The sequence below is a fragment of the Cebus imitator genome, unplaced genomic scaffold (assembly GCF_001604975.1).
Source record: "Cebus imitator isolate Cc_AM_T3 unplaced genomic scaffold, Cebus_imitator-1.0 Scaffold49, whole genome shotgun sequence".
NCBI classification, from domain to species: Eukaryota; Metazoa; Chordata; class Mammalia; order Primates; family Cebidae; genus Cebus; species Cebus imitator.
In genome coordinates, this window is record NW_016107364.1 from 8593563 (window position 1) to 8620941 (window position 27379).

At 50.2% G+C, this 27379-nt stretch overlaps 1 protein-coding gene across 5 annotated transcripts in view; it reads right to left on the reverse strand.

Annotated features, from left to right (window-relative positions):
• LOC108303572 (myelin basic protein) overlaps nt 1–27379 on the reverse strand; it is a 144564-nt gene that overhangs the window by 95804 nt on the left and 21381 nt on the right. For all 5 annotated transcript variants that reach the window (XR_001824903.2, XM_017527496.2, XM_017527499.2 and 2 more), the window contains exon 2: nt 17992–18067. Coding sequence is in view for 4 of the 5 variants with exons in the window: in XM_017527496.2 (XP_017382985.1) it covers nt 17992–18042 (51 nt within the window). In the remaining variant the exon portion in view is untranslated. The remainder of the gene's footprint in view (nt 1–17991; nt 18068–27379) is intronic.

The following is a 27379-nucleotide window of genomic DNA, read 5'->3' on the forward strand; positions in this document are numbered from 1 at the left end:
AGGGAGGCCAGGGAATGGGAGGGGAGGGGAGGGGATAGGGGAGCAGGGAGGCCAGGGGAAGAGGGCGAGCGGGAAGGCTGGGGGTGGGGCAGGGAGGCGAGGGGAGGGAGGGAGAGGGGAGGCCAGGGGTGGGCAGGCGGGAGCAGGCCGTGGGCGCGGGGCGGGGAGCGCGAAGCGTCTGCGGGGACCTGGGCAGCTCCTCCCAGGCCGGTTTCCTCCTGGGTAGGGCCTTCTCCTCACCCAGGTCGCTGTGGGGACAGGTCCCAGGACTAACGCCCTGGGCTGGGATCCCTGCTCCCCGCCTGCGCGCTCTTGCTTTCTGGGGGACCACGGCCAGCGCCCCGCGGGGCAAGAGATGGGGCAGCGGACGGCAGGTCTTCGGGGACTTTCTACCGACTGTGTCCACGCCGCGCCTGGGGAGCCGGAGGAGCAGGCGGGTTCCCGCCCTCTGAGCCCAGGCGGGGAAGGGCCTTGGCGATGCAGCCCGGGTCCTCCAGGCCACCCCCGGGTCCTCCAGGCCACCCCCGCGTCCTCCAGTCCACACCCGGGTCCTCCAGGCCACCCCCGGGTCGTCCAGGCCACCCCCGCGTCCTCCAGGCCACCCCCGGGTTGTCTAGGCCACACCCGGGTCCTCCAGGCCACCCCCGCGGGCTCCGAGGCCCGTTCTCATCCGCTGCAGAGACCCTGGCCCCAACGTCTGGGTGCGTCTTCCAGGGCTGAGGCTGCTGTAACCAAACACGGCAGCCTGGGTGCTTCGTCAGCCACAGAAAGCGCTTCCTCGCGGTTCTGCAGGCCGGGAAGAGGTGGCTCGGGTGAGGGCCCGGGCGTCCCTCAGGGACGGCGCCTTCCAGGGGGGTCGGAGTCCAGCAGAAGGGGCGAGGGAGTCCCCAGCCCTTTTACCGAGGCCAGGACCCATCCATGAAGGAGGTGCCTGTGGACTTAACCGTGGCCCCAAGACCTCATCTGTTTACACTGCCACGTTGGGTGTAAGGTGCCAAGCTGCGAATGTTGGGGCCACCGAGCCTGTTAGGAGCACACGGATGCCATGCATTCAGTTTCTAATGTTCTCACTGGCCCTGCGCCTTCTTACATTAAAACACAAAAGGAAGCAGGATTCCGGCATGATGCATGCATATAAAGATTATCACATGCAGATTAAAAAGCTTTAGAGATATTCTAAACCATTAGTATTGGCTGAAGTTGCCATTGTTAGAGATTAAACAGGTTTTTTTTTTTTTTTTGGTGCTGCTTTGTTTTATTTCTCTACAACAAACTATGGTTTTTATAATAATACAAAAGACCAGTCAGTAGGATAAAAAAGTTTTTTTGAATAAAACTACAAATCCATATTTATATTCAAATCAGCAATGATCCCTGCAGTGCATTGGGTCCTTTTTCCCCACAGAATAATATGTGCAAGTCCTAACCCCTCACACATTGAAGGTGGCCTTATTTGGAAACAGAGTCTGCAAAAGTAATAAAGTAAGGATCTCCAGATGAGAACAGCCTTCGTGGGGTACAAGGCAGAAAATCAAGGCCTGAGTCTGCGTGTGGACACACACCCCCACCCCCTCTGGGGACAAGGCCCTAGCCACCCATCCTCCTTGTCACAGGGCCAGGCACAGTGGGGCTCACCCCAGGTCACAGGCCTTGGTTCCTGGCCAGCTGTCAGAATTATTCACACAGCCGGTCACATCCTCCCACGGGACACCGAGGCACTGCCTTCCCTGTACCACACAGCCCGCCCTCCACAGCCGCTGGGCATTCATTCCATTCCTAGGTGTGACCCCTGTGTGGCCCTGCCAGGCAGGCCCTGTCTTCCTCCCTGGGGCAGTGAGTAGAGTGACTCACAGCTCACCTGGCCAGTGTCAGGCGTCAAGTGTGCGCCATCTCCATGGCCCCAGGGCAGAAATCCCTCCCTCACCAGACCAGGTTATCCAGGTAGGCTCTAGATCCAATGACTGCTGTCCTGCTAAGCAGGAGAGAAGACAGAGCTACACAAAGAAGAGGAGAGGCGGGGAGAAGGAGGAGCGGAGCCTGGAGGGACAAAGGGACACAGCCTCAAGGCAGGAAACAGTGGCAGGAGCCTCCAGAAGCCCAGGGGAGCTTCCCCTGCAGAGCCTCTAACTCCCTCAGGGACCCTGCCCATGCCAGGCTGCAGAGCCCCACCTCCACAGGGGGACATGCCCTGCCCACACCAGGCTGCAGAGCCTCACCTCCGCAGGGGACATGCCCTGCCCACACCAGGCTGCAGAGCCTCACCTCCTCAGGGGGCATGCCCTGCCCGCACCAGGCTGCAGAGCTTCACTTCTGAAGGGGGACATGGCCCTGCCTACACCTTGTTGTCAGACTTCTGGCCTCCAGGTCCCTAAGAAAATGAATTTCTGGTGCTTTAGGCATTGTGTGTGTGGCGGCTTGTGAGAGCAGCTGCTCTCAGAGGCTACAGTACTTTTCAGGCAGGAGGATCCCGTCCTGCCATGATTTTGAGGAACATTTTCTTCTTGTTCTGACAGCAAAAATACCGCGAAGGGAGTCTGGCTGGCGCACCTGCCTGAAACACCTGCAGCAGGTGAGAAGTCAGTTCAGACTCTCGTCTCTTCCTGCCCTAACTCCAAGGCGCGTATTCCTAAACCAAGGCTCAGGGTGGTCCCCACGTCGCCTCAAATGGCATCTTCAGCTGTGTCCCTGGCAACTGCACGATAGTCAGTTACTCAGAGCACACGACGCTGCCAGCATGCCTCCCAGCCTGGGCAGGCTGACTACACTGTGCCCGCAGTTTCTCAGGTGCAGTTGGGGGCAGCGGCCCTCTGTGCCGAGTGGCCTGCGGTCCCCTGCTCAGCAGACGCAGTGGAGGTCCACCTGTCAGAGGGCCTTTGCCTTAAAGCAAAATGTAAACCAGCCTTGGCGAGAGTCCTGGGGTCACCTAGTAACGTCTGGTCCCCATTGCTTGAGGTTGAGACAAACGTTTTCCTACTTTTCAAAACAGTCACAACTCCAGCAAGCATGAAATTAAATGTTACTAAAGTCAGAGCCTTCCCTGTAGCCTCAGCCGACAACCTGCTATCCACACTCTGTTTCAAACCAGCCCGTTTCCAGACACTGCTGAGGCTCAGCTCCTCTTTATAGCAGAGCTCCTCAAAACAGACTTCCACACACACCAATCCAATCTCCTCCACAACTGACACTGATATTGGGTTTTCACCGCCAGAGCGGCTCTGTCCCCACAGCCGCGACCTCCAGGTGCCCCTGCAATGCCAGTCCTCAGTCTCCATCTCTCTTAGACTCCAGGTGTCTGATGGCCCCATGCCCTCTCCTTGGTGGGAATTTCCTAACACCTCACTCTGGACACGACGCACTTCCCATCCTCCCGGCTCACAGGCTCCCCTTCTCAGCCCCACCTTCCTGACCCCAGGATGGCGCAGTGCAGGCTCCTGGTGGACTCTCCTCTCTGAAGCCATGCCCTCCAGCACGGTGTCTGCTGTGCCCCTCCTGCCCATCTGCAGGACCACAGGGTTGCCTCAACCTAAATGGCTCTGCCCTCGTTCCCCTGGGAGGAAATGAGAAGGGACAACCTCACACAGGGCCAGGGCCGGGCAGGGTGGAAGGGAGGAAGAGCCCCTGTGCTGGCACAGAGGTGGCAGGAGGAGGTGGCAATACAGCTCAGGCATGCTGGGAGAGGGCAGAGAGTGAGCCTGGGGCTGAGCTCACATGACATTCCTCAAACGGAGGCAAATTCCTATCTACACATTTGAGAACAACATGCAAGCCAGCCCTTTACATCGACATTTCTAGACATTGGTATTTTGTTTAGTGCCTTAATGCAATTCTGAGATCGTAGAGTGAGGCCGCACACCCATCTAACAATAATCTACGTTGCACTTAACCTAAATCACTGTGGGCAATTAGCATACATAACTACCAAGTCGCCTGACTTACAGCTTCTATTTGGTTCTATATGAATTGTGCTCAAGCATAATCTAGGACACATTCAATAAACTAGTTAATTTAATATTTAATAAATTGTTAAGTAACAAGGACTCTGTTTTCCAAGTATCAGAGGTTGCAGAAATGTAATATTGAATTTTATTTATAACTATATGATAATCACACTTAAAAATATGATAATTAGATTAATGCAGGAATCAAACTGAAGTGAGGAGAATGATGGGCAGGAACCACCCAGGTGCAGAGCTGGGGCTGAGCGAGGGAAGGGGCCACACAGCGTTCACAGCACTCACCAGGGATGGGGTCTGCAGGGCAAGAAACACACACACACACACACACACACGTCCCTACACATGTATACACACCACACACACATGCACACACACATGAACACACCTGCATACACCACCCAACATATACATACATCCCCATACATGAAAAAACACCACATACACATCACACATGTACATCTCCATACATGTATACACACTAGACACACACACACCACTGCATGTATACACACCACATACACCACACCCCCACACATGTACACATATATACATTATACACACCACACGTCTCCATACATGTATACACACTACAGACACACACACACCACTGCATGTATACACACCACAGGCACACACACCCATATGTCACACATCCCAGTACATTAAAACACACCACATACACACACCACACACCCTCATACATGTACACATACCACACATACATACATTATACATACCACACACATCTCCATACATGTATACACACCACAGACACAGACACACCCCCCATGTGTGCATACACACCACAGACCTACACACCCATACATGTACACACACACCCACACATGTACACACACACCCCACACATATGCACATTTACAAACACGGAGCTACACTTTTTTACAAACATATTCCATCATATAAGAACTCTCACTGCCACATTTCAACTTTGAAAACCAGATTGCTGAAGATAGGGAACATGATTCTAAAAACTGGGTTTTTCAGGTTTCAGATCATTTCAAACGTTTTAAGTGCACTTTATTAAATATAAAGAAGTTCTTTCCTAATAATAACAGCGAACACAGATTTTAGATGAAAGGCATGCTTTCTACTTCCAGAGTCTAAAATAAACCCGTCTGCACAGCTGGAATGACACATGGCCTATCTGAACTGACCCAGCCCAGTGCGGCGCCTCACGTGAGCCGGGGGTGCAGTCAGCGCTGAGCAGACTGGTGACTAGAGGCGATTCCCTGTCATGCCGCACCCTCTGCCCCTCCAGGGAGCATCTGCAGGAGGGCACTGAATGCCTCCCACCCCAGGAAACCCAGCCCTTCTTCCAGGAAGAAGTGTCGTCATGGCAACACCAGCAGGGAAGTCACCAATAACTGATGAACAGAATTTGGCGGGGCAGCACTCAGCCCCCCGCTCTCCAGGTTCAAATGGACACACGCAAACCGGACCCACGCATGGATGCACCCGCCACAACTCAAACACCTTTCCACCCTCAAAACCCTGTTCCGTGACATCAGCCCTGCTCTGCCGGTGTTGTGCTGTCTTTGACACGGGCTGAGATCCTCCCTTCCCTGACCTCCCCACTGCCAGATCTTGTCAAGTCACTTAGAGTTACAGAGGCAGGGATGCAATCGGGGAACCCCATCAATGAAGGAAGAAATAAGAAAGGGGAGCTTTACGAGTCCAGCTGAAAACAAGAGGACACACCAGCCAGACTCCTCGGAGGAGCAGGTTCCTCATTTCACGAAATCGGCTGTTTCCTTCAGCAGCTCCCCTCACCCCCAGGACAGTCTGTGGCCGGCTCTGTGTGGAACACGCCCGCCCTGCGTGCGCACGCCGCTGCCTCTGACGTCACACAGAGAACTGACATTATGTTTCCATCACTTACATGTAGCAACCTGCCTTCAACTTTGTGCTCCCAAAGTCTGTTTAAAGTCGGCCGCTTGCAAACTGGGTCACAGTTTCTGAGAAAACCGCAGCTGCTAAGCTAACTCCCAGGCCGAGGATGCCCCTGCTGTGAGCAGAAAAACAGAGCAGCGCCCCTGGTGCCTGAGTGTCCCCCCCCCACCCCCGGAACCTGTGATGGAGCCGTCACCCTCAGCCAGACCTGGGGTTGAGGCCGGGCCGGCTCTCTGGGAGCATCAGGGAACCAGTTGGAGACAGGTTCACATGTGGGACCCAGGGGCCACCTCGAGAGGGATGACCACAGCTGGGTCTGGGAGCTGCAGCAGAGAGAAGCCAGCGAGGAGGGAGCCACGGGTCGGGCGTGTTCACAGGTGCAGGCGTGTGGAGCCCTGTGGGTTTACACGGCCCCGAGGCCCACTTCATGCTCACCCCCGCATTATTTTTAATAAAGGTTGTGGAGCAGCTGCCCCACTTGCTAATTACGCCTTATGTCTTTAATCATCACATTCCGATGTAACAAAGGTTTTGGTGTCACCAGTTTATCAGAGGAAGCAAAATGCCCACTTCCATACCTCAGAAACCAGTCGACCTTCAGCTGTGCTCTCCACGCAAGCATGGATGCCAGACTTCCTTTGTGAATCCCCTCCAGAAGCAAAAACACGACTGACACAAGACATTTGAGAGGCCGCTGTCAAGTGTAAACCTCCTAAGATTGTTCTTTAACATCAGAAAGAAATTCTGCACCTCGAACACAACATTCACCAGAAATTCTCATGAGCGGGCGCTGCCATTGCTTCACGGTGGAGGTGGGGGCTGGACACCCTGCCCAGCGGCCTGGAGGAGGCTGCCGGCTCCCACCGAAAACCCAGTTTCCTAAAACCACGCCAGAACCATGCCTCACGTGCACTCTCAGTCAGACACGTGGGTCCACTTGGGGTTTTCCAGAACTATAACCAGGCTATTGAGTATTCATGGGTTTTTAAGGGGTCTCTCTCTCTCTTTTTTTGTGAGATGAAGCCTTGCTCTGTCTCCCAGGCTGGAGTGCAGTGGCACAATCTTGGCTCACTACAACCTCCGCCTCCCAGGTTCAAGCGATTCTCCTGCCTCAGCCTCCCGAATAGCTGGGACTCCAGGCATGTGCCACCACACCAGGCTCATTTTATGTTTTTAGTAGAGACAGGGTCTCACCATGTTGGCCGGGGTGGTCTCCAACTCCTGACCTCATGATCCGTCCGCCTTGGCCTCCCAAAGTGCTGGGATTACAGGCATGAGCCACCGCGCCTGGCCTAAAGGGTCTCTTTTTAAAAGGATACCTTTTCCATATTGTTTTATTCTTTTTTGGAGTGCACTGAAGTTTTATAGAAGCACTAACCAAATCAGCAAGGTGGGCTTCGGAGGGCACATCACACCCAGAGGCAGCCCCCCAAGTTCTGTTGCTGGTAAGGGCAGGTTTCTGGACTCTGCAGGAGGCATGTCTTAGCGGTGCTTCAGTGGCGCGCTGTGTTGGATGAGGACTGCCCGGCTCCCCCACATTGAGGTGAGCACAGGAGAGCTCAGTTTACACTTGTGCCATGGTCCACAGCACATCAGCGCTGTTTGTTTCAATTTGGGGCATTTGTAAGTGTGACTGTGTTTTTCAGAGAGCTTTACCTCTGAACTCAAAATTAACTTTCATGTGATTTTGGGAAACACCCCAGTTTTTCTCACTGACAGACGGAGCTAACACTGATCTAGTAGGGCCGTGGGAGAGTAAGGGGTCACACAGCCAGCACACGGGAGAGCTCTGCTGTCGCGCGGGGAGCTGCTCGCAACTGTGGCTGCCTCCATCTAAATTACTTAAAAATAAAGGACATTAGAAGCAGTCGTTGAGCTGGACGGGTCTCATCTCATGTGCTGTGCGCCACAGGTGTCTACAGGCTAACGTGTCTCCAGGCAGCACAGATACAGAACATTCCCATCACTGCAGAAAGTCCCACTGGCCGGTGCTACAGCTGAGCGTCTGGATGGCAGGCTGCCGGCAGGTGGGAGCTGTTACTATGTGGTGTGGCCGTTTTAATGTGCTGTCTACCTACTAAGAGATCGTCTAATGTTCTGCTGTTGAGTTCAAGGGGAGTTTTCTAGAGGTTTGTCGTGTATGTGAAAGTGCTCTAAACTCTGCTGAAGATAAGGTACAATAAAAAGCCTGTCGCACCCACATAGTCTAAGAGTTTTCTAGGCATTGCTCACTACTTCCACGTATACAAGGGTCAGACTGGATTGGTGAGTGTCTTTACCCCTACTTGTCAGTTCCCTAAGCTTTTAAAACATAAATTAAACGACTAATTTAAGAATTACACGAGTTCTCAAAAAACCTGCTGATGTGACTTACTATGAAATAGAAGTTTCACACGCATAGACCTGACAATTGGCAGCACGCTGCAGTCAGAGGAGAAAGGCAGGGCTTCCCGGGGAGCGTGGCGCTCGACGGCTTGACAGCTGTGTCACAGCGATCCAGGCGTGGGTTCGGGTGACTGGGAGGAAGTGACTTTCTGAGTGACTTGGCTTCCCTTTCTGTGAAACGGTTATGGTGACAGGGTCGGTTTCAGCAGGTAATTGCAGAGGAAGTGTGAGGGAGGGAAAAACGGTACACTGGAGTTGAAGGTTTGAAGGGTCTGGGCTTCAGTTCCGCCTCTGCCCTTCTCCAGGGAGGATGGACGGCTTCCTGCCCCCTTCACAGTGTGTCCTCAGATGTCACCCAGTCTCGTGGATAGCGGACCTGCCTCTGGGCAGGACAATGTCTGGAGATGTTCCGTAGACACCCTGGGTGGTTAGGATTCATTCCTTTAATGAGAGTCCTCACCGTCAGCAGCCCCTATGTGTGCGCACTACTTGGGCCTGAGGATACCTCCATCAGCAAAAACGAAGTTCACACTCACTGGACTTAATTTTACCATGGAGAGGGATGATTGCATAACGCAGCTGTGAGCTAGTGATGGCTTACAGCATAATCATCTTTCATTCCTGAGGATGGTATGACCGGAACAGAACTCCCTAAAGATGTTAAATACCCTAACAATCTCCTGCACATAGGATACAATGCTGCAGGATTTATGATTCCATAAAGGAATGGCTGTGAGAAAATAACTCCTAGTTGTAAAAAGTCAGTGACATTTCACAGCTGGGCTGTCAGTAGTTTTAAAGGAAAAGTGTTTTTCCAGTCAAAGTGAAAGATGCTATTTACATGTTGATGGAAGGAGCTGAATTGCTTCAATGCCTTTGTGTATATTTGCAAACTGAATGTCTCATTTCTCAGAATGTCATTTTAATAGTATCTGGAGAATGTCATCAAGAAAGAGTTGGGTTTTGGTGACAATTAAATACAGAGCAGATTCTGCAGGGGGCGTGATGATCCCTGGAGAGGTACAGAGCGTGTGCTTCCTTGCTCCTGCCTGTACTTGGATTTGATGTGCAGCTTAAATAAAAAAAATCAGTTTAATTTGGAACATCAAACAGAACAATCAGCTACTCTCCACTGTAAAACTTAGATATGATTTTGCCAGCTCTCAGATCTTATTTTTCAGTATGGCATCTTTTTTCTGAAGCAGATTAAATAGAGAAATCCAGAAACATGGTTAGACATTTTTGTAGAACCTTTTTGAGCCAGATATTATTATGAGGGAAAGCCCAGAGGCTACCTTTTCTTAGCCCACCCACAGATGAAAAGCAGGTTTTCAGTTATTATTGCTTGTTAGGTTTTGGAATGTTTTAGGAGCTTACCAATTGATTTCACCCATTTTGGACAATGTAAAAGTGTGTGAAGTGTGTAAACTACAGGTTGTCTTCATTTTTTAAGGTTCCGGGTTTATTGTTTGTAATTAGCAAGCCTTGTGAGTTTCATATGAGAAAAAGAAATAATAAGGTTTTTTAGACCTCTCTTCTTCAAGTTCATTCCCCTGTGAGCTGAGACAGTGTTCACAAAACCAAAGTGAAAGAATTCAAATATTGACAAATAACTCAAGGCAACTACAAACCCCACTCCTTTGGGTTGGTGGGAAGTGGGGGAGCAGAGAGCGCTGGGGAAGGGTACAGTGTCCCCAGAGACCAGGCGTGTTTCGGAACCTTCACTGACATCCCCCAACTGGGTAACATGAGTGAGCCCCACTGCGGGCCAGCTCGGGGCAGGGGATCCCCCAGATCCTTTGGGTAATCCTTCAGGTGAATTCCCAAAGGTCATGGCTCACAGAAGCCAGGACCCCAGCTCTCCGCCCTGTGAAGATAGGGTCTGGAGGGGCTGGGCAGAGGGGAGCCCTCTGCTAGCTCTTCCTGTTGTGGACAGTTTTCTCCTCCTGGGACCCTTCTCCCTGCTTGGCTCTCCTGATGGTCTCCCTACCTCTCAGCTACCAGTCACCTGGGAGGGAGGGAGGACTCCATCTCTTCTACATAACAGAAGATGCCACTGACGCTCTTGTACGCAGGACAGTGCTGCTCTGCGCGATGCTCTAGGGAAGCGGGGAGCTTAGCGCTTCCAGGATTCACCAGGAGAGCAGCTACCCTCGGGAGACAGAGTCTCAGCCAGGGCCCTCTGCAGAGCCAGACGTCCTCTACACAGCCTGAGACGATTCCAACCTGTGTTAATAAATTGCAGCCTCGCCCAGCGGGCATCCTCTTAGAAATTGAGATCTCGATGGGATGCGTAAGGAGCTGCCAGCCACTCACATGGTGATGTGGATTCATCGCAGAGGGTGGCTGTCTCCCAGCAATCGCTCTGTGCGCTGCATTTGGATGGGTCTGCAGAGCCAGGCCTTTTGGAAGGCAGAGCTCTTCTGGGGTAAAGCTGGACTGGGTGGAGCTGGTGTCGGGGGACACCCAGACCCTACCACCTTGATGATCCTGAGTGGGAGAGGTTTGCAGCAGGTGTCCCAGATCAAATCTTTAAAATAAATACAGAATTTAAAGATTTGCTTATGCTTGTCTCAACCCTGGGAAATGGGGACGGACACCCCCGTCTCTCCCTCTGATGTGAGCCCTCCCCGCAGCTTCTCCTGCTGGCCTGTGGGCTCCACAGCCCCAGGGAGCCCGGCTTCCATCCTGCATACCCATCACGGCTCTGAATGTGGTTTTGTGATTTTGTTGGTCTCCTGATTAGACTGTGAGCTATTCTGAGGACAGATACAGGGACTTTCTTTTCTTTCACAATAATAGCAATAAGAAGAAAATTAGTAACAGCACATACCACTTGCTCTGTACAAGGGGCTGTTCTAAGTGCACCACACACGTGGACTCACCTTACATGGTGTTATCATCCTACCATGTATGATCTTAAGTAAGCAGAGAGAAAATAACTTGCCCAAGATCACCTAACTAGCTGGTGGTGAAGCCAAAGTTTTCATTTACAAAGTTTATCACAGTGTCCTGTGCAGAGCAGGCATTTAATAAAAAGTATTTATAATGTGTATGTGTAGGGATGGATGAATGCAGGAATGAACAAACCAACATTTAAAACATTCCTTTTAGTCCTAAACAGCGCATTTTCACCTGCACTGGTAAAGAGCACAATCCATCCACTCATGAATCAGAAACAGGCTGCCTGCCGTGAGAGAAAATTCGGGGCAAGACAACTTAATAAATATCATGACACCTGCAGGGCTCAGCCATGGCTCTTGGTTCAGAGCTTGGGCTGAGGTCCCTCTGCGTTGCCATATGGGCTTGGAGGGCTCTGAGGCACCGCCAAGGAAGGGCAGAGCGGGACCTGGGACTGGGCGCACTTTGGCAAACATCACTCGCACTGGCCCAAAACTGCCCCTGAGTCTGGGCAGATTTAAACGGGCGTTCCTGGCTCCTCCTCTGCGCTGCATTTTTATCCACGGCAGCCCTTTGGACTGCGTTTACTGGCCAGGCCCATTCCCCTGCTCCTCCCCCTCTTCCTCTTCCCTCCTCCTCTTCCTTCTCCCCCTCCTTTCCCCTCCCTCTTCTCCTCTTCTCTCCCCTCCGCTCCATCATCCCCCACACCCTCTTCCCCTCCTCCTCGTCTTTATAACTCATTTCATACAAGGGGAGGTGGAGTGTGTGAAAAACTGGACCTGTAAGCATCTCTCAGGGAAAAATATGGGCAATTTACAATTTTTTCTGACTTCTTTAGAAAGTGCTTATTTATCAACCAATGGGTACCATGCACAAAGGGGATGGTGAACTGGGTGGTGTACACCATATGGGGGGGTGGGGTCTCAGCCTGTTCTGCCCAGCCAGATGGCAGGGTTTGTGGGCACAGCCAGGGGTGGAGCTGGGCAGCCAAGACCTGGGGTCCTATCCACATGTGTCCACCCAACACCTAAGACGTGGCCAGGCCACACTGCACCATGAGTTAAAAATATATCTCAGAGTGTGAGGACTTCATGAGAGAAGAAGAATTATAAACCATTTCATGAACAGTTTTTATGTGGATTCTGTGCTTACATGACATTTGGGGTTTCTTAGGTTAAAGAAAAGACATGACATTAAAATGATTTTGCCTGTCTCCTCCTACATGTTCTGTGTCCACTAGAAGACATACACTCCCACGCGGGCATTGTTTCTGTGTGGCTGTGTGACCCGGGGCTCCAGGCCTGGCTTTGCTCTCTGGCTTCCCCTCCATTTGCTACCTGGCCTCGGGCAGGCCCAGCCCAGCTCTGAGTCTCAGTCCCTGGGAGAATGAAGATGATCCTTGGAGGGTCCTAAGTACGGCAGGGCTGTGCAAAGCCATGATTAACCCCGGGGAGATGAGTGCTGTGCAGGTGCCCGCCTGCCCTGGGAGGGGCCCATGGCAGGAGGCAGGAAGAAGGAAGCTTGCACAGGAAGCGCCCGACCCAAGTCCACAGAAGAGACACCAGCTCTGCTGTCTCTGAGGACAGGGCAGAGGCAGCATGTGGCTGCTGCACGGAGTCCCTTCCCCAGGAGGCGCCAGGCATGCAGCAAATGCCAGTCCCAGCTCTCTCCTCCTCCACTCTCTCGAACTGTGCAGACGCTGCTTGGTGTATCGGGTAACACATGTGACAAGCTTAGCCGTGCGCCTCCCAAATCCACACGCTGATGTCCCCGCCCTCACTGCCTCGCCACGTGACTGCATCTGGAGATGCTGACTTTGAAGAGGTCAGGACATGAAGATGAGGTCCCGCTGGAGTAGGGTGGCCCTGACCCAACGTGAGGGTGTCCTTCTAAGTAGAGATTAGGACACAGACGGGACGGCCACTGGAGGATGTAGAGAGGGAATGCCGCCTACAAGCCAAGGAGAAGCCGCTGAGAGAACCAGCCCTTGGCATCTTGATGTGGGATTTCCAGTCTTCAGGACTCTGGCAGAAAACACATCTGTGGCTGAAGCCACCCAGTCTGTGCTATTTGTTGTGGAAGCCCCAAGAACTGATGCAACACACAACGCAGACAACGTCTGCAAAGTCCCTGGCTCCCAGGGGCACCCATACAGCGTTAGTGCTGGCCCTGATAGATGTGGTGTGCGTGTGCGTGTGCGTGTGCGTGTGTGTGTTGTTTTTGTTTTTTTGAGACAGGGTTTCACTTTGTTGCCCAAGTTGGAGTGCGGTGGTGTGATCATGACTTACGGCAGCCTTGACTTCTCCAGGTTCAGGCGATCCTCCCACCTCAGCCTCCTGGGTAGCTGAGACTGTAGGCACACACCACCATGCCTGGCTAATTTTTTGATTTTTTTGTAGAGATAGGGTCTCACTTTTTTGTCTAGGCTGGTCTCGAGCTCCTGGGCTTAAGCGATCCACCTGCTTCAGCCTCCCACAGTGTTGAGATTCCAGGCATAGGCCACTGCACCCAGCCTTGTTTGGTGTTTTTAACACGTAGTCAATCATCCCCAGGAAGCTTAGCTATCACCAGAAAACCCCAAAGAGCAAGCCCACAGGTCATCAGATCCACAGCATTCAGAGAAAGCAGAGGGGGAAAAGCCACAAGCAGCCTGGCTAAGGACACAGGCAGTGTTCTGAGCACTTGTTGATCCTCCAAAGGCAATCACCCAACGCCCTTGATTCACACTGCCAAAAGGTAATGAGTTCCTCCAGTGGCCAGTGAAGCCAAACGTCTTCTGTCCTAAGGACCAAGGACTGCCAGGCAGGCAAAGACTGCCCAAGACAGGGTGTCCCTCTGTGGGTGGGTCTTGCCCCTGTCCCCCTCCTGGTGCCGAGGCACGTTCCTGGGTTCTCCAAGGCAGCTGTCACCCTTTCCTTCTGGCACCCTTTCCTTCTTGGGTTCTGCCAAGCTCTGTTGCAAGACAGAGAACCAAATACAAAATGGGCAGATTGATAAAAAGCTGGTAAAATAGTGAGGCAGGGCCATTTGGAAACCAAATTTCCCTGCCGCTTAAAAAGACATAGGGAGTGAAAGGCAGAACAGGGGTTTCTTCATTTCTGAGAAGGAGAGCCCTGCGCAGAACCTGTGCCCGCCTGGAGGAAGTCATGCTCCATCCACACTGAGTCAGCGTCAGGAGTGCAGCCTCCTCGATCCTCTGAGGCGTGCTTCTCCCCGTTCTGACCGTTCTGACCCCCAACTGGCCCGGGAAGGTGCCTCAACCACTGGTCACCTGGGAACTGCGCACCACATGACTGGACTAACACTGCGACTCAGAGAAATTCCACAGTTAACCCTTTAGTTAGTCCCCCTTCCTCTTAGATCCTGATGTGGCTTATTCAGGATGAGAGAGCAGCAGATTTCAAGGCCCTGAGTCACTGAGGGCAAAACTCACAAAGGAGATTGGAAGCTCCTGCAGGCAATGACCAGGCCTCGCCACCACCTCCCCAGCAGCCAGCAGCCCCCAGAGCCTGCTCAGGAAACAGCTTTTATGTGAAAAAGAAGTTAGGAAATAGGTATGATTCATTTACTCTTTGAAACATCTGTGAGCCAGTTACGTGCTGGGGCTGCTCCAGGCTGAGATGGAGGCAAGAGAGGAAAGTTCCCTCCTGGATTTTGGAGGGGAATTAGCCGGATGATAAGCAAATCACTACCATCTGTATCAGACACTCGGCCGCGGGCTCTATGACGGCGGAGGAAAGAGGCGTTGAGTGTGGGTGGGGACGGGTGGAGAAGATGGCAGCAGGGAGGGAGGGAGGGGCCCCGAGCAGCCTGGGTCGGGAACTGGGGCGGCCCCGCAGAGGCCGTGTGCAGGGTGGACGGGGTGGCCCCGCAGAGGCCACGTGCAGGGTGGACGGGGCGGCCCTGCAGAGGCCGTGTGCAGGGTGGACGGGGCGGCCCCCACTGCTGCCTTCCCTGCTGCAGATCAGTCTCCAGCCCCTGAAACTGACAGAAGCTTCCCTTGACTTTCTCCTAAGGGGAAAAATAAATGCCTCCCAGAGTCACACACAGAAATGTACAGAGCGGTAGGTGGCACTTTTCTTTTGTGGTTCAAATTTAAACACTCCACTAAGTCATGCAGCATCGCAGGGCATGTACTTGGAAAGGCACAAAAATGTTTCCCATCAGGTTTAAAGAAAAGAAAAGCTCTTCTTAAACTACCTACAGAAACCATAGTTTTAAAATTTCCCATTTTTGAGGTTTTTAAATGATCAGAACTTTAAACATGAGATTTCAGAAAACAAAATCCTAAGTGTGGGCTTTGCTAGGGCTCAAGAATCTGACTCTGACAACATTAAACGAATCGAAAATACATGTGGGTGTTTTACAGTATCAAACAACAGGAAAGAAACTGAAAGCCACACCGAGTTTTATAGAAACTGGAGCTGCAAATCAGTTATTCTAAGACTTAAAATACCATCAGTGTTAGCAGCGTGGAGACCTCTGAGCAGAGCTGTTTTTTCTACTTTCATTTTTAGCTGAAACAGTCCTCCTGGTGTGGATATTGTATCCAAGCCATGTTCTTAATAAATTAGTAACTTAATATATTTATGGTTAAATGATATTGTTAATTATAAAATGACATTACCAGGAATGCAGTTTAAGTATGGGCTGAATAAAATGAGCGACCCCCCATTCAACATTGACTAGAACTATTCACATATTTATATAATTGGTCTTTCTAAATCATTAGGTAAGAAACGACTGCTCATCACTTTGAGATAAAATGTAAACAGGAACAGCATGCAGTCACCTATTCGCTTTCCACAGATGATCTGAAAGCAAATCGTGGAGAATTACCCGTGTGGCTGATACAGAGGCTGAGTCCAAGTCCAAATCAGAGAAGGTCCCACTTCTTCCAAGTTTATTATTAAATAAAAACGCACTACGGACCACGGTAAAGAGGTCTGAAGACTGACATTGAATTCAGTTCAGTTCTGTGGACATTTCTAAAGCATGCTGGGTGTAAGCCGGGGGTGACCCCGACTCTAACGCTAGCCCATCTTCAGCAGCCAGATGTTCTAGTGCACCACCATCTCCCTTGAGTTGGAGCAGGCATAATTTTATGTTGGATTAAAGTACTAAGGAAATGGAATCACTTCCCTCAAGGGAAAAAATATACATGTTTAAAACATAAAAAATGTTGAAAAATGAAAAGTATTTTTGCATCAGAGCAAAGGAATTTTATCATCTCTTTCCTCTCCGAGAACCTCCTGATACCTTTAGGACCAATCACACAGCATGGACCAAAAGCGAGGGCCCCCCATACAAATTAGGGTGGGCTTACAGTTTTGTGCACAATGGCAGGCTTATTCCTCATAATCAGAAATGATTCTCTGGTCTAGAGATAAGGGTGGGCAGAAAGACAGATGGCGAGGACCCCTGGGCATCTGTGGTCCTTGTCAACATCTTTGGATCATCTGTCCTGAGCATCTCAGTGGGAAAAGGGTCCAGGGCCCTGACTCAGGACACTACAGGGGAATCAATGGCAATGCAGAGAATCCAAATCGGACAAAAGAAGCCAGTGCCTTCAAATAAGGCAGACAATGGTGAATGCCATGCTAGAAATACAAAGCAGATGAATTCTTAGTAGCGGGAAGGATTTGAATGATTTTTAATTTGCAGTTTCCTGTTTGATTAACTGTATTTTCCAAATGTTTTGTGGTAAGGGTTAGGAATGGGCTGTGCAGGAGCCGCCACTGGAAGGGCCAGTCACAGTGAGGGTGAAGAAGGGCTGGAGCCAGAGGCCGAGAACCTTGGACTGTAGTCTGAGCTAAGGACTTCCTGGAGGTTCTGGGGGCAGGGGGGGTGACGACCCAACTGATAGAGGGAAATCCTGGCAGCCAAAATACAAGACACATGGGAGCGGGAGGAGCCTGGAGCCTTGGCTCTCGAGCCTGGAGAGCTTTGAAAAATGCCCACGTCTGCATCGGGATCTAAGGTGGGCAAAGACCCTGGCAGATCTGAAAACTCTCTGGAAGATTCCAATGTGCAGTCAGGCCAGAGCAGGACCCCAGAGAAGGACCGCTGGTGAGGACCCAAGCAGCTGCACACAGGAGAAAGCAGGTTATGGATTTAGGAGAGGTCCAGGGGAACAGCCTGAGCATTTCCCATCCTTTCTCCAGACCTCCGGGATTCAGAGTGAGTTCTTCCAGAACCAGACCAGAGGGAAAAGTCAGAGGCACACTCCATGGTGGGTGAGAAGAAAGGAGTGGGACTTTAGTAGATGGAATTAGGTTTTTGAGCAAAAAGAAAATCTGATGTGTTTCACCATTCGTGAACTGGTATAAATGTTTATGCTGTTTCAAACCAGCAGCTAATTAGACAGAATGCAGTTTGGAAATATCTTTATCTAAAAAATAAAAATGTTAAAAAAATCGAAGGTATTTTTGCATGAGAACAAAGGGATTTTTACAATCTCTTTCCTCTCCGAGAACCTCCTGAGCCTTCTAGGACCAATCACACAGCATGGACTGAGAGCAAAACGTGCTCTGCCTTTCCTCGTTTCCCTCTTTCTTCTTCTCTGTGTCTCTTTTTCCTCCCTTTCTTTCTCCTTCCTAACTCCTTCCCTTTCTTCATTCCTCTACTTCTTTGCAAGGTCAGGACCTACCTATTGCCATGCAATCCTCCTCAATAAATGAGTAACAATGAATCCCATTAACAAGGACCAGGCTTCCACCCAGCTGTCAGGGAAGACTGTAGCAGCAAGAGCCCATGCCCTCAGCCTCCGACTCACCAAGGGGATTTGTGTTTAATAACAAAACGACACGCGCATTTTTAGGATCAGCTCATGTCTTACCGTGTTGGTCTTCTCGGTGTTTAATTCTCGTTTACCTGCGTGGTTTCCCATCCTGAATAGATCAGCTCTTCAGAGGCTAAAAGAGAAAGAGAAAGGGTTAGCCTTAAGTCTAGTATTCTTAGTTTTCTATGTTGTTTTTCAATTAGAAAGACAATCCTGTGCGATATATGATGCCCACTTTTGAGAAGAGGACACCAAAGCTCTGAGAACTGAGAAACACGCCCAGGTCATCTTATTAACAAATTCTATCTTTTGAACCCATGCCAAGAGCTCGAAAACAGAACCGCACCACCTTCCAGATCCTGTTCAGTAACACACTTCAACCTGTCTCAAGAGATCTTGCAGATTTGTGTATATGTACAGAAATAATCTATCTATCCACACATGCATATGTACACAGAATTACATCCCATACTTGGGTGTACTGTAATGAGCTGAGATGTCAGAAAAGTGCTGACACTCTTCTACAACTAAAAGGTAGTAAGAAGATATTCATGCTCGTTGCTTTAAAAAAAAAACCATGTGAGCACAGAAAGAGCCAACATCAGACCAAGGATTGCTTAACAGACAAGTGTCCAAAGAATCTGCAGAATTTGTAGGGAACGTTAGATGGAAAAAACATGCCACTCCTCATTTTTAGTTTCTAGCCCCAACCTTATCAGCACATTTATGATTTTTCCCCAAGACATGCAAAGAAGGGAAGCACTGAGCCATACTTATTCCAAGCAAACTGCTCCTCCCAGCCTGCCTGCGGGACCTGCCCTGGCCTTGGGGCTGATCAGCTGAGGGCCACTGGAACCATCAGCCCCAGCCTGGGTGCAGGTGCTCAGAGTGTTTAAGGACAATGACATGTTTTCCTTGATGGATGTAAAAGAGCATGAGAACCCAGGAACAGCTTTCCTTGTGAGGGAACCAGATGAACCATCTCCTGAACATGGGGAGGGGGGACTCCCCAAAATACTAGAGACGCCCAAACACAAGGCGAATTGTGTTCCTCAAAAGTCACTCTTTAGAAAAGAGAATTGCCTGACAGCCAAGCTTTTCCGTCTCCCACATTCCCGGGTCCCTTTTTGGTGGCTCAGGAAGGACTAGCTGAGGGCACTTTTCCGCAGGCAGGCACCCCCATCACCGCACAGCCGCTGGAAGGGCTGCTGAGAAGAGAAGCCAACGACAGCACAGCGGCCACTCCCAGGCCCCACCCCGTTCACGGGCGTCGGGGTGACTCACAGCTGGCCACCGCAGGGTGAAGACCCACCCACCTTCATCACGTGTGAATGCAAACCGGGGCCTGCCCTAAGACTTCCCGTGAGGGCCTCATGCAGGGAGGTTGAAAACAGGCTGGACTTCAAGCAACTCAGGTCAAAGTGCCCATGGATGATGCTCTGGTAAGTCACAGATGCGGTTCTAATGATGATATGAACACAACTGGCTGCATGAACCCCGTGCTTCGTGGCATGAGAGTGAAAAAAGCCATCAGAGTTTGATGCGTCTGATTTGAAAAACGCAAGGCTACCTTTGCGGATGATGTCAGCATCCAGTGCAAGTCTATCTTCTCAATTTATTTAAGTTGGACAACCAAAAAGCCTCACAGAGGCAATCTTCTCATTGGGAAATGAAGGCCTGGTGCACGAGTGGGGCCTTCCTGGGTAAGAATGGGTTAACAAAGGGAAAGACCAAATTCACTGTGCCCTTCTGGGGTCTAAGCATGAATGAGTGTGTCCCTTATGAGGTGCTGCTCTGAACCCTGGGTACGGGGACTGTCATTCTCAAGTCTGACGGCTCTCTAATTCCACGTGCTGTTGTTGGAATTAAAGAGCTTGCAGGATAGGCATATTTTATAGAATAAAACATGTCAAATATCTGTCAACCCATTTTTCTGTTTAAGAAATGAGAAGTGGTTTATTCAAAGCTAAACACAGGTAAAAACAGGTAACCTCCTTCAGTGAAGGTGGACAACTTGGACCTTCTCAGGCATTTTGCCCGTCCAGACACAAGGAACCTCCTCTCACAAGCTGTGTTCTCCAAGAGCCTATTACTGGCCCAGGCATCACCTCACCTCTGCCTCCTTGGAGCCCTCCCCACCCAGGCCCCTTCCTGCTCCCTGGTCCCATCCATTTTCACCTTCCTCCTCCTCCCTCCTCATGCTGGGACTAGGCAAACCCAAATGCAATACTCACTCCTTCCAGAAAACAAAGCTCCAAGGATTTGTAGCAAATCAGAATAGTGTGGGACATGTAAATATTTGGGGACATGCTGATAGACGCAGAGAGCTATTTTTGGACAAAGGGCTCTTGAACGCAGCTGAAATCTACCCACAAGGTGCTGAACTGCTGCCTGGAGAGGGCTGTGTTTCTGCCGCGTCAGTCTGCTGTGATGAAACTTTATCATACTTCATAGCACACTTCTAGGTTACACTTGGGATGACTGATCTTAATCACGATTTGGAAAATGCAAGAATACTGGACACAGAATTGGTGAAAATAACTCAAGTCCAGCCTTTTGAATACATCTAGTTGGATTTGACTAGCTAGTTAGACAAGCCTACTTACTTGCCTTTGACTGGTATCTAGGACTAATATAAAGAAAATGTATTTATATGCATTGAGGATTGGTTAATTCTAGCCTTAAATGCAAAATTCATATACTAGCAGGAAAAGAAAGACAAGAGGAACAAAACCAGAACTTGATGTGTGGGAGCCTCCATCAGAACCCTCGGTGGAAACGGCTTCTGAGCATTGGTAAGCGAGACGTGTCTCAGTGCACTATGGAGAGAACCACAGAGCGTGTGGCTGATAATCATGAGTGACTGGCAGTCTGCCTTATGAGCTTCTGGCGCTCTGTCCCAGTCTGCCTTTTAGAGAAGAGCTAGAGAAGAATGAAGATCTCACTACCACAGGGCCAAGAGCTCAGCCCGGCAGCTGGTTTCTGTAATGTGCTGAAAAGATCCATCTGCACACAAAAGCAGCTGCATGCTTGGAGGAAATCTTTTTTACTTCATTTTTGCAATTGATCAAAATTGAGAGAGCCAGAGAAAAACTGGGTAAACATGTGAAATGCTGCAAGGAAAGCCAGCTGACTCTGAAGTATCTCTTGGGTAATTAATGAAGCCTTCTGTAAAATAATAGAAAAGGACAAGAGGGAGGAAGAACTGAGCAAGAGCTATATGGCAGGGACAGAACTTCAGATTCCATCGTGGCCGCCGAGATTTCTAGACTGGACTTCACTTCTAGATCTGATTCCAGCCATTGGGATTACTGGACATTTTGATAATGTTTCTGTGATTATCAACACTTACTATTACCTCAAGGGCTAACATTGGGGATATGCAGTCAGTCATCCAGATTTACTAGGAAGCAGTCCACTGTTGTTTACTGTTAGCAACAATTTTTTTAAATAAAATGCACCTAAAGCAGCTTAAGACTACATGTCACCTTGATGGCGCCATAGGAGAACTCAGCATAGATAAAGGTAGCTAGCCTATCAGTGCAGGGAAATAGCTCCCAGCCAAAACGCTGGGGATCAAATGCCTTGCTCCTGGGTATTTTGCTGATTTCATTCACCAGGGAGTTCTGACTTTTTACAGTGCAAGTCACGCAGGTAAGACCTGTGTCTCAATACAGTTTCCGTCTGGGTGACTCTGAACAAGACTCCGCTTTTCTGAGCCTCAGTTTCCCCATAAAGTGGAGGTAATAAAACCTGCCTTTCTGCACTGGTGTGTGAATGAAGCCCACATGAGCTGCAGGGCTGGGCAGGGCTGAGGTGAGGATTGGGGTATGCTGAAGCGTTGCTTGCTTTCTGCCTTCCTCTTCCCTCCACCAGGTCCTGGGTTCCCTGGGTGAGTGGCGAGCAGCTGCAGAAACATCGCTGCCTATTTACTATCACACATGGTCAGAGACCTCTGTATGGCTTCCCACATCTAGATGCATCCACTCCTAAACTGACATGGTCAAAGGGAGGAAAAGGGCTAAAAACACCAGGTGCCTTTAGAAGCCTGGGAGCTCCATCCTGTAACGGCTGTCAACAAAGCTCTTGATCCGACACACACACTAAAGCCGGGGAAAGGCAGCGCCTGCTGCTTTAAGACTCCACAAAGCGCCCTGGGGTGCAGGAGGTAAGGAAAGAGGGAAAAGACTGAAGAGGACATTCAAGAGACAGCCATTCCCCAGACGTCAGAGAAGTATTCAAATATTAAGATGAGAAACTGGTGATTTTTGAAATAATTTCGAGTGCGATTTTACAAGCAATGAGATTACCGTGAAATCCCTTGTTTCAATAAATGAACCGTGAGACAGGCAAGACCTCAACGCAAGTCTCCTAGAGAGCAGGTGCCTGGTTACCCAGATCATCTCACTCCCACTCCCAAAGCTGCGAAAATACAAGGAGCAAACACCGTCACTGCTGGGGGTTTAGCTGACAAGCATGCAAGGTCAAATTCATGACGGTGTGGGATTTGTAACATGTTCTCTGCACATCATTGCGTGTTTAGGCTTATTAGCAAAACATTTGTATAGTACAGAGCTACAGGGAACACCCATATTGTAGGACACGGATCACACGTGTGTTGCTTTTAGACTTAGGATTCTTTTGGCGTTGTTTTCATAACATGCTTTTGATTGCACTTTTTTTTTTTTTGAGTCCATGTTCAAGAAATGAATCCTAAAGCAAATGTTTCTACGGGAATAACGGGATTTATTTTACAACGATTTGCTTTATCCCTCATGTTTCTATAAAGCTAAGTTAGATAATTATAGGAATAACCCTGTAAGCTTCATTTCCATGTTACATTTGCGAAAGTTGAGAAGACTGAATCTAGCTATGAGAATGCCTCTAGGAATGTATTTTAGTTATGAACAGAGTTAGCTGGATGTTGTTTACATTCTGAATATCCCATGTGGAAAGTATCAGAGTAGGCTGAAGACATTCTACGTTCCTCAATTATTAATCAATACAATAAGAGAAGCATGCAGTGGTGAAGGTCTCAGAAGCGGACATGAGGCAGCGTGACGTGGTGTGGGGACCGGCCAGCAGCACCGGAGAGCTTTTTAGAAACACACATTCTCAGGCTTCGACTCTGCTTTCAGAAGCCCTGCAGGTGATTTGTGTTTTAGAACCTTCTTCATATAGATCAGGGTGAAAAATCTATGACGTGATTTTTTTTTCAGAATAGAGGTTTCCCATACTTGTGTCACAAGGACCTTCTCCCACTCCTCCACCTTCCCTTCTTCAGGTAGTGAGAGAATTACCCCTCTCCCCACACCACCCACCTTGCACTGGCCACCTGGCTGCTGGGCAGGAGCCACATTTCCCAGCAGCCCTTGCAGCCTTTCTCTATCCCACAAGAGTGTGCGGAAGTTTTGTTCGAAGACCGCTTCCCCAGGCAGCAAATACATTAGAGAATATTTTTTTTCCTGTATTTGGAAACTGTAACATGTTATACCTAAACAGACACATAAGGATATATTATAAAACAGAAATTATGGTTAATTTAATAAAATCTACCCAGCAGAATCCACTTATTGTCATTCCCAGAAGGAAGAGTCTTAACTTGTACTTAGGCTGGCAGAGTTTAAAGAGCCCACCATGATGGCACCTTTTCTGCTTTCTCTGCTTTTTAAAATCCCAGGAGTGATGTTTTCAACATCCCATGTGCTTTGGAGTCTTCGCTGTGTACTGGACCTGAAAGGCGAGCTGGCTGTTTTGCCTCGTGGCTGCGCTAATCCTGTGCGAGATCGCTCGCTGGGTCTCAGGGTCCTCAGCGCCTCTTCAGAAGGCCGGGTAACACTTGGCTGGGAGGAGAAGCTCCATAGGCGCACACTGAAGACACCACTCTGTGGGTCTGCTGGATGAAACACCCCATCACCCAGCATCCCCTGAGGAGCCCAGCGCTCGTGGGCATGGCTCTGTATTTTAGAGGTGCCATAACCACCCCTTCTTGAAGAATGCAACTAAGGGAAACGGTATTGTGGACCTGCGCACATCAGAAAAGCCTTCTCTGACCCCTGAACTGTGTGTTAACTATGGATGGAGTAGAATCCAGATCAACAGAGAGAGGTGCAGACCTGGCATCCCAGGAATGAGAAAAACCTGAATAAACAGTGGAACTACGGAAATTCCAAAGGGTTGTCATGCCCTTTGCAGAGACACTAAAGGCCAGGCAGGGGGATCAGCAGAAAGATGTGGGCGGCAGGAAGGAGACCCCCACGGGAGGGCCCTGGGGTCCTGTGAGCCCTGGGCAGTCTTGTGGGGCCTCTGCCTCCTCTCCAGCACCCAGGGCGGGACTCGCCAGGGCCGCAACCAACATGCTGAGCCTGGGTGATCCCCAGCTGCAGGTAACTGCCTGGGAGACCATGCCTGGCTTGGCAGGCTTGGCACGAGGGTAGACACTGCCACCCTCCCTGCAGGGAGGAAACAAGCCCCTCCCTCTAGACCGGGACAGTGGCAGCCTCAAGTCAGAGGGCCAGGCGAGACTACAACTCGGCTTCTCTGACTTCTGAAAAAGAATCCCAGAGCACAAATGTCAAAGAACAAGAAACTCATATATAAAACAAAACAAAAACTATCTGAAAGAAAATCAATGAAACCAAGTGACAGGGCTTCTCTTCTTTCACTATCCTGGTCCCCTTTCTCTCTCCACCCACGTCCCTCCCTCCATTCCTCTTCCTCTGATATTCTATCAATACCCAAGCATTGAAGCCTGTGTTCTGTAGACAATCACTTGTATTTCTCAGACCAAAAGTATTATTGTAACACAGTGTGTTCAGCGCATAGCATACAGCAACCACCATCACCAAAAACCAAAAAAATGAGTGCTCTGCCAACGCCCTGACTTTGCACTTCTGGCCTCCAGGGCTGCGGGGGCTGCTTCCACTGTTTAGGATGCCCACCTGTGGTGCCACCTTGCAGCAGCCCTGAGAGTAATGTGCAGGGAGGTGGGAGGTAAGTGGAGGCTCCCAGGGTGCAGAAGGTGCAGGCGAAGGTCTGGGGAGGGACACAGTGTTCTGGGCAGAGGGCATGGCTGTGCAAACGCCCTGCTGCACAGAGGCTGTGAGTGGAGTTTCAGTGTGGCACAGATTGACCCAATAGAACAGAATCCACAAACGCCTGGGGTCCCCTCATGCACCCACAGAGGGCAGGGGAGTGACTTATACCACAGGACACAGGCAATGCTCTCCGCCCGTTTTGAACAGTGAGTCAATTCTGCCAATGAGCAAGTCTTCCAGAGTGTTGGGGCCTCCGAAGAAGAACCACCTGCAAGCCAGGAATTCTCCACAAAGGACAAGGTCAGAACTCTTCTGAGGCACCCGTGCCTGTCCTAGAGCAAGCTTCCCACAGACACTGGAGAGACCCAGGCTCCCGGTGTTTTTCAGAAGCCAGCCCTGGAATAGGGCCTCCACAGTACTTGCAAACGAAAAAAGTTCCAAAAACCCAATCTGCATCCACCCATGTAAGAAGTGCCTGATAAGGAAGTAGCTTCTCTATTTCCTGGCATGGGGGTTTCTGCTCTGAGGTGTCAGATAATATCATTCACAACATAGTCGTCACCATTCTTCATTTTCTTCTGCCCTAGCAGATTCAAGTACATCTATGGCACTGTAGATCACGGCCTTAAAGTTATCAAAATCATTTTAAAAGAAAACGATGGAATTGTAGAAAAGTGGAGTTTATCAGAAATCTGATTGTGGTCCCTTGAAATCACTGCTTGCAGGATCAGCTGACTTTGGAGATAAAGCCATGATCAGAATCAAGCGGTAAATTACTGGCTCTGGAGTTCCCAGCTTGCTCCAGCATCGCCTGTCTAAGCCAAAACAAAGCATTTTGTTGAAGAAAAAAGAAAGGCAGGTCAAAGAGCAGCTCATCCATGTGTCAGTGAGATTAGCATTTGAAATTTCTTGTGAATGTATCCACGTCTGAGACAGGTATGGTGTTCAGCTTTAGCAGCATTATGGAAAGTTACAAAATTCTCTGTGTAAAAATAGTGAGGTCATGAGGAAGCCACTCTTGCCACCTAAGTCCTGACAAGCCACACCAACATTGTCACGCTGGGATTGGACTTTGGATGGCACGGGGCGGGCAGAGTCACGCAGGTACACGTGGTACACCCTTGCTGTGCGGCTGGGGGCATCTCTGGTGGCTTTGCAGTCACGTGGGGCTTAGTCACAGGAACATAGGTCAGGTCTGGCCAAGCCTCCTTTCCAAGTGTGCTGTGAGCAAGCTGCCCAACCCAGGGGCGGGCAGCTGGGACAGGGCGCGCCATGGGCTGCAGGGAGGAAGCGGGAAGGCCTGGGGCAGACGTGCCTGGCTAGGGCCTTCCTGTTCCTGCTCTCCCTGCCTGCTCTGAGGATGTGGGCCCTGTCCTCCTTATCTGTAACGCCCTGATGGTGGATGCTGCTTCCCCAAGCTGCTGTGGAAACTGCTGGTTAATATTTTACAGGTTCCTGGGTTGCAAACCGTCAAGTCAGAGGAACACTACACCCCAGCACCAGCTGCTCCTCTGTGGCCACCCATGTGTCCCTCCTGAGCATGGCAGGGAGTCACGCCTTTGCCAACACCACCATCCACAGGGTCAACATAACCCTGGGCCCTGGCCTTAGTAACTAGAGGAAACACATAGACTTCAGGCATTGCTCACAGCCAGGCTGATGATAACAGAACAATGTTTTAATTCACCTGCAGAGGAGTTCACACATTCCTTGCCACCAGGCATGATGGCTCTTGAGAGTCTGTGTGCAGGGAACAAATGTGTTGGCCCCATGCTCAGGCCATGCATATACATAAGAGGTGCCATCTGGGTCTTGGCTAAAATAAACTGAGTCTTCCTGAAAACACAGATTCCTATCACGGAGTTCAAGACAGGACAGGTGTTCAGCTTTGCTGCTGTCACAGGGAGGTAGAATGGTAGATCTGAAGTCTCCAGATTCTAATCAAGGAGAAAAATGCTGTGGTGTGGCCACAGACCCCACCATGGTCTCACAGAAAACCTGGCTCAGAGCCCACCTTCTACCCAGTGCTATGCCTTCTCATGAGTGTGCAGCATTTTACTGAGTGACTGCCTTTCAGAACCTTCTGGAACTTTCCAGAGCCTTCCAGGTTCTAATCAAGGAAAAGAATGCAATATGTGGTCATTAACCTCACCATGGTCCCACAGAAGAACTGGCTCTGAGCTGATCTCCTGAGGGGCTCCCATGTCTTCATAGGGGCATGTAGAATTTTACTGGGCAATTGCCTTTCAGAACCTTTTGGAATTTTCCAGAGCCTTCCAGATTCTAATCAAGAGAAAGAATGCAGTGTGCGATCATTAACCTCACTGTGGTCCCACAGGAGACTTGTCTCTGAGGTATCTCCTGAGGGATGCCACGTCTTCACACGGGTGTGCAGCACCTCACTGGGC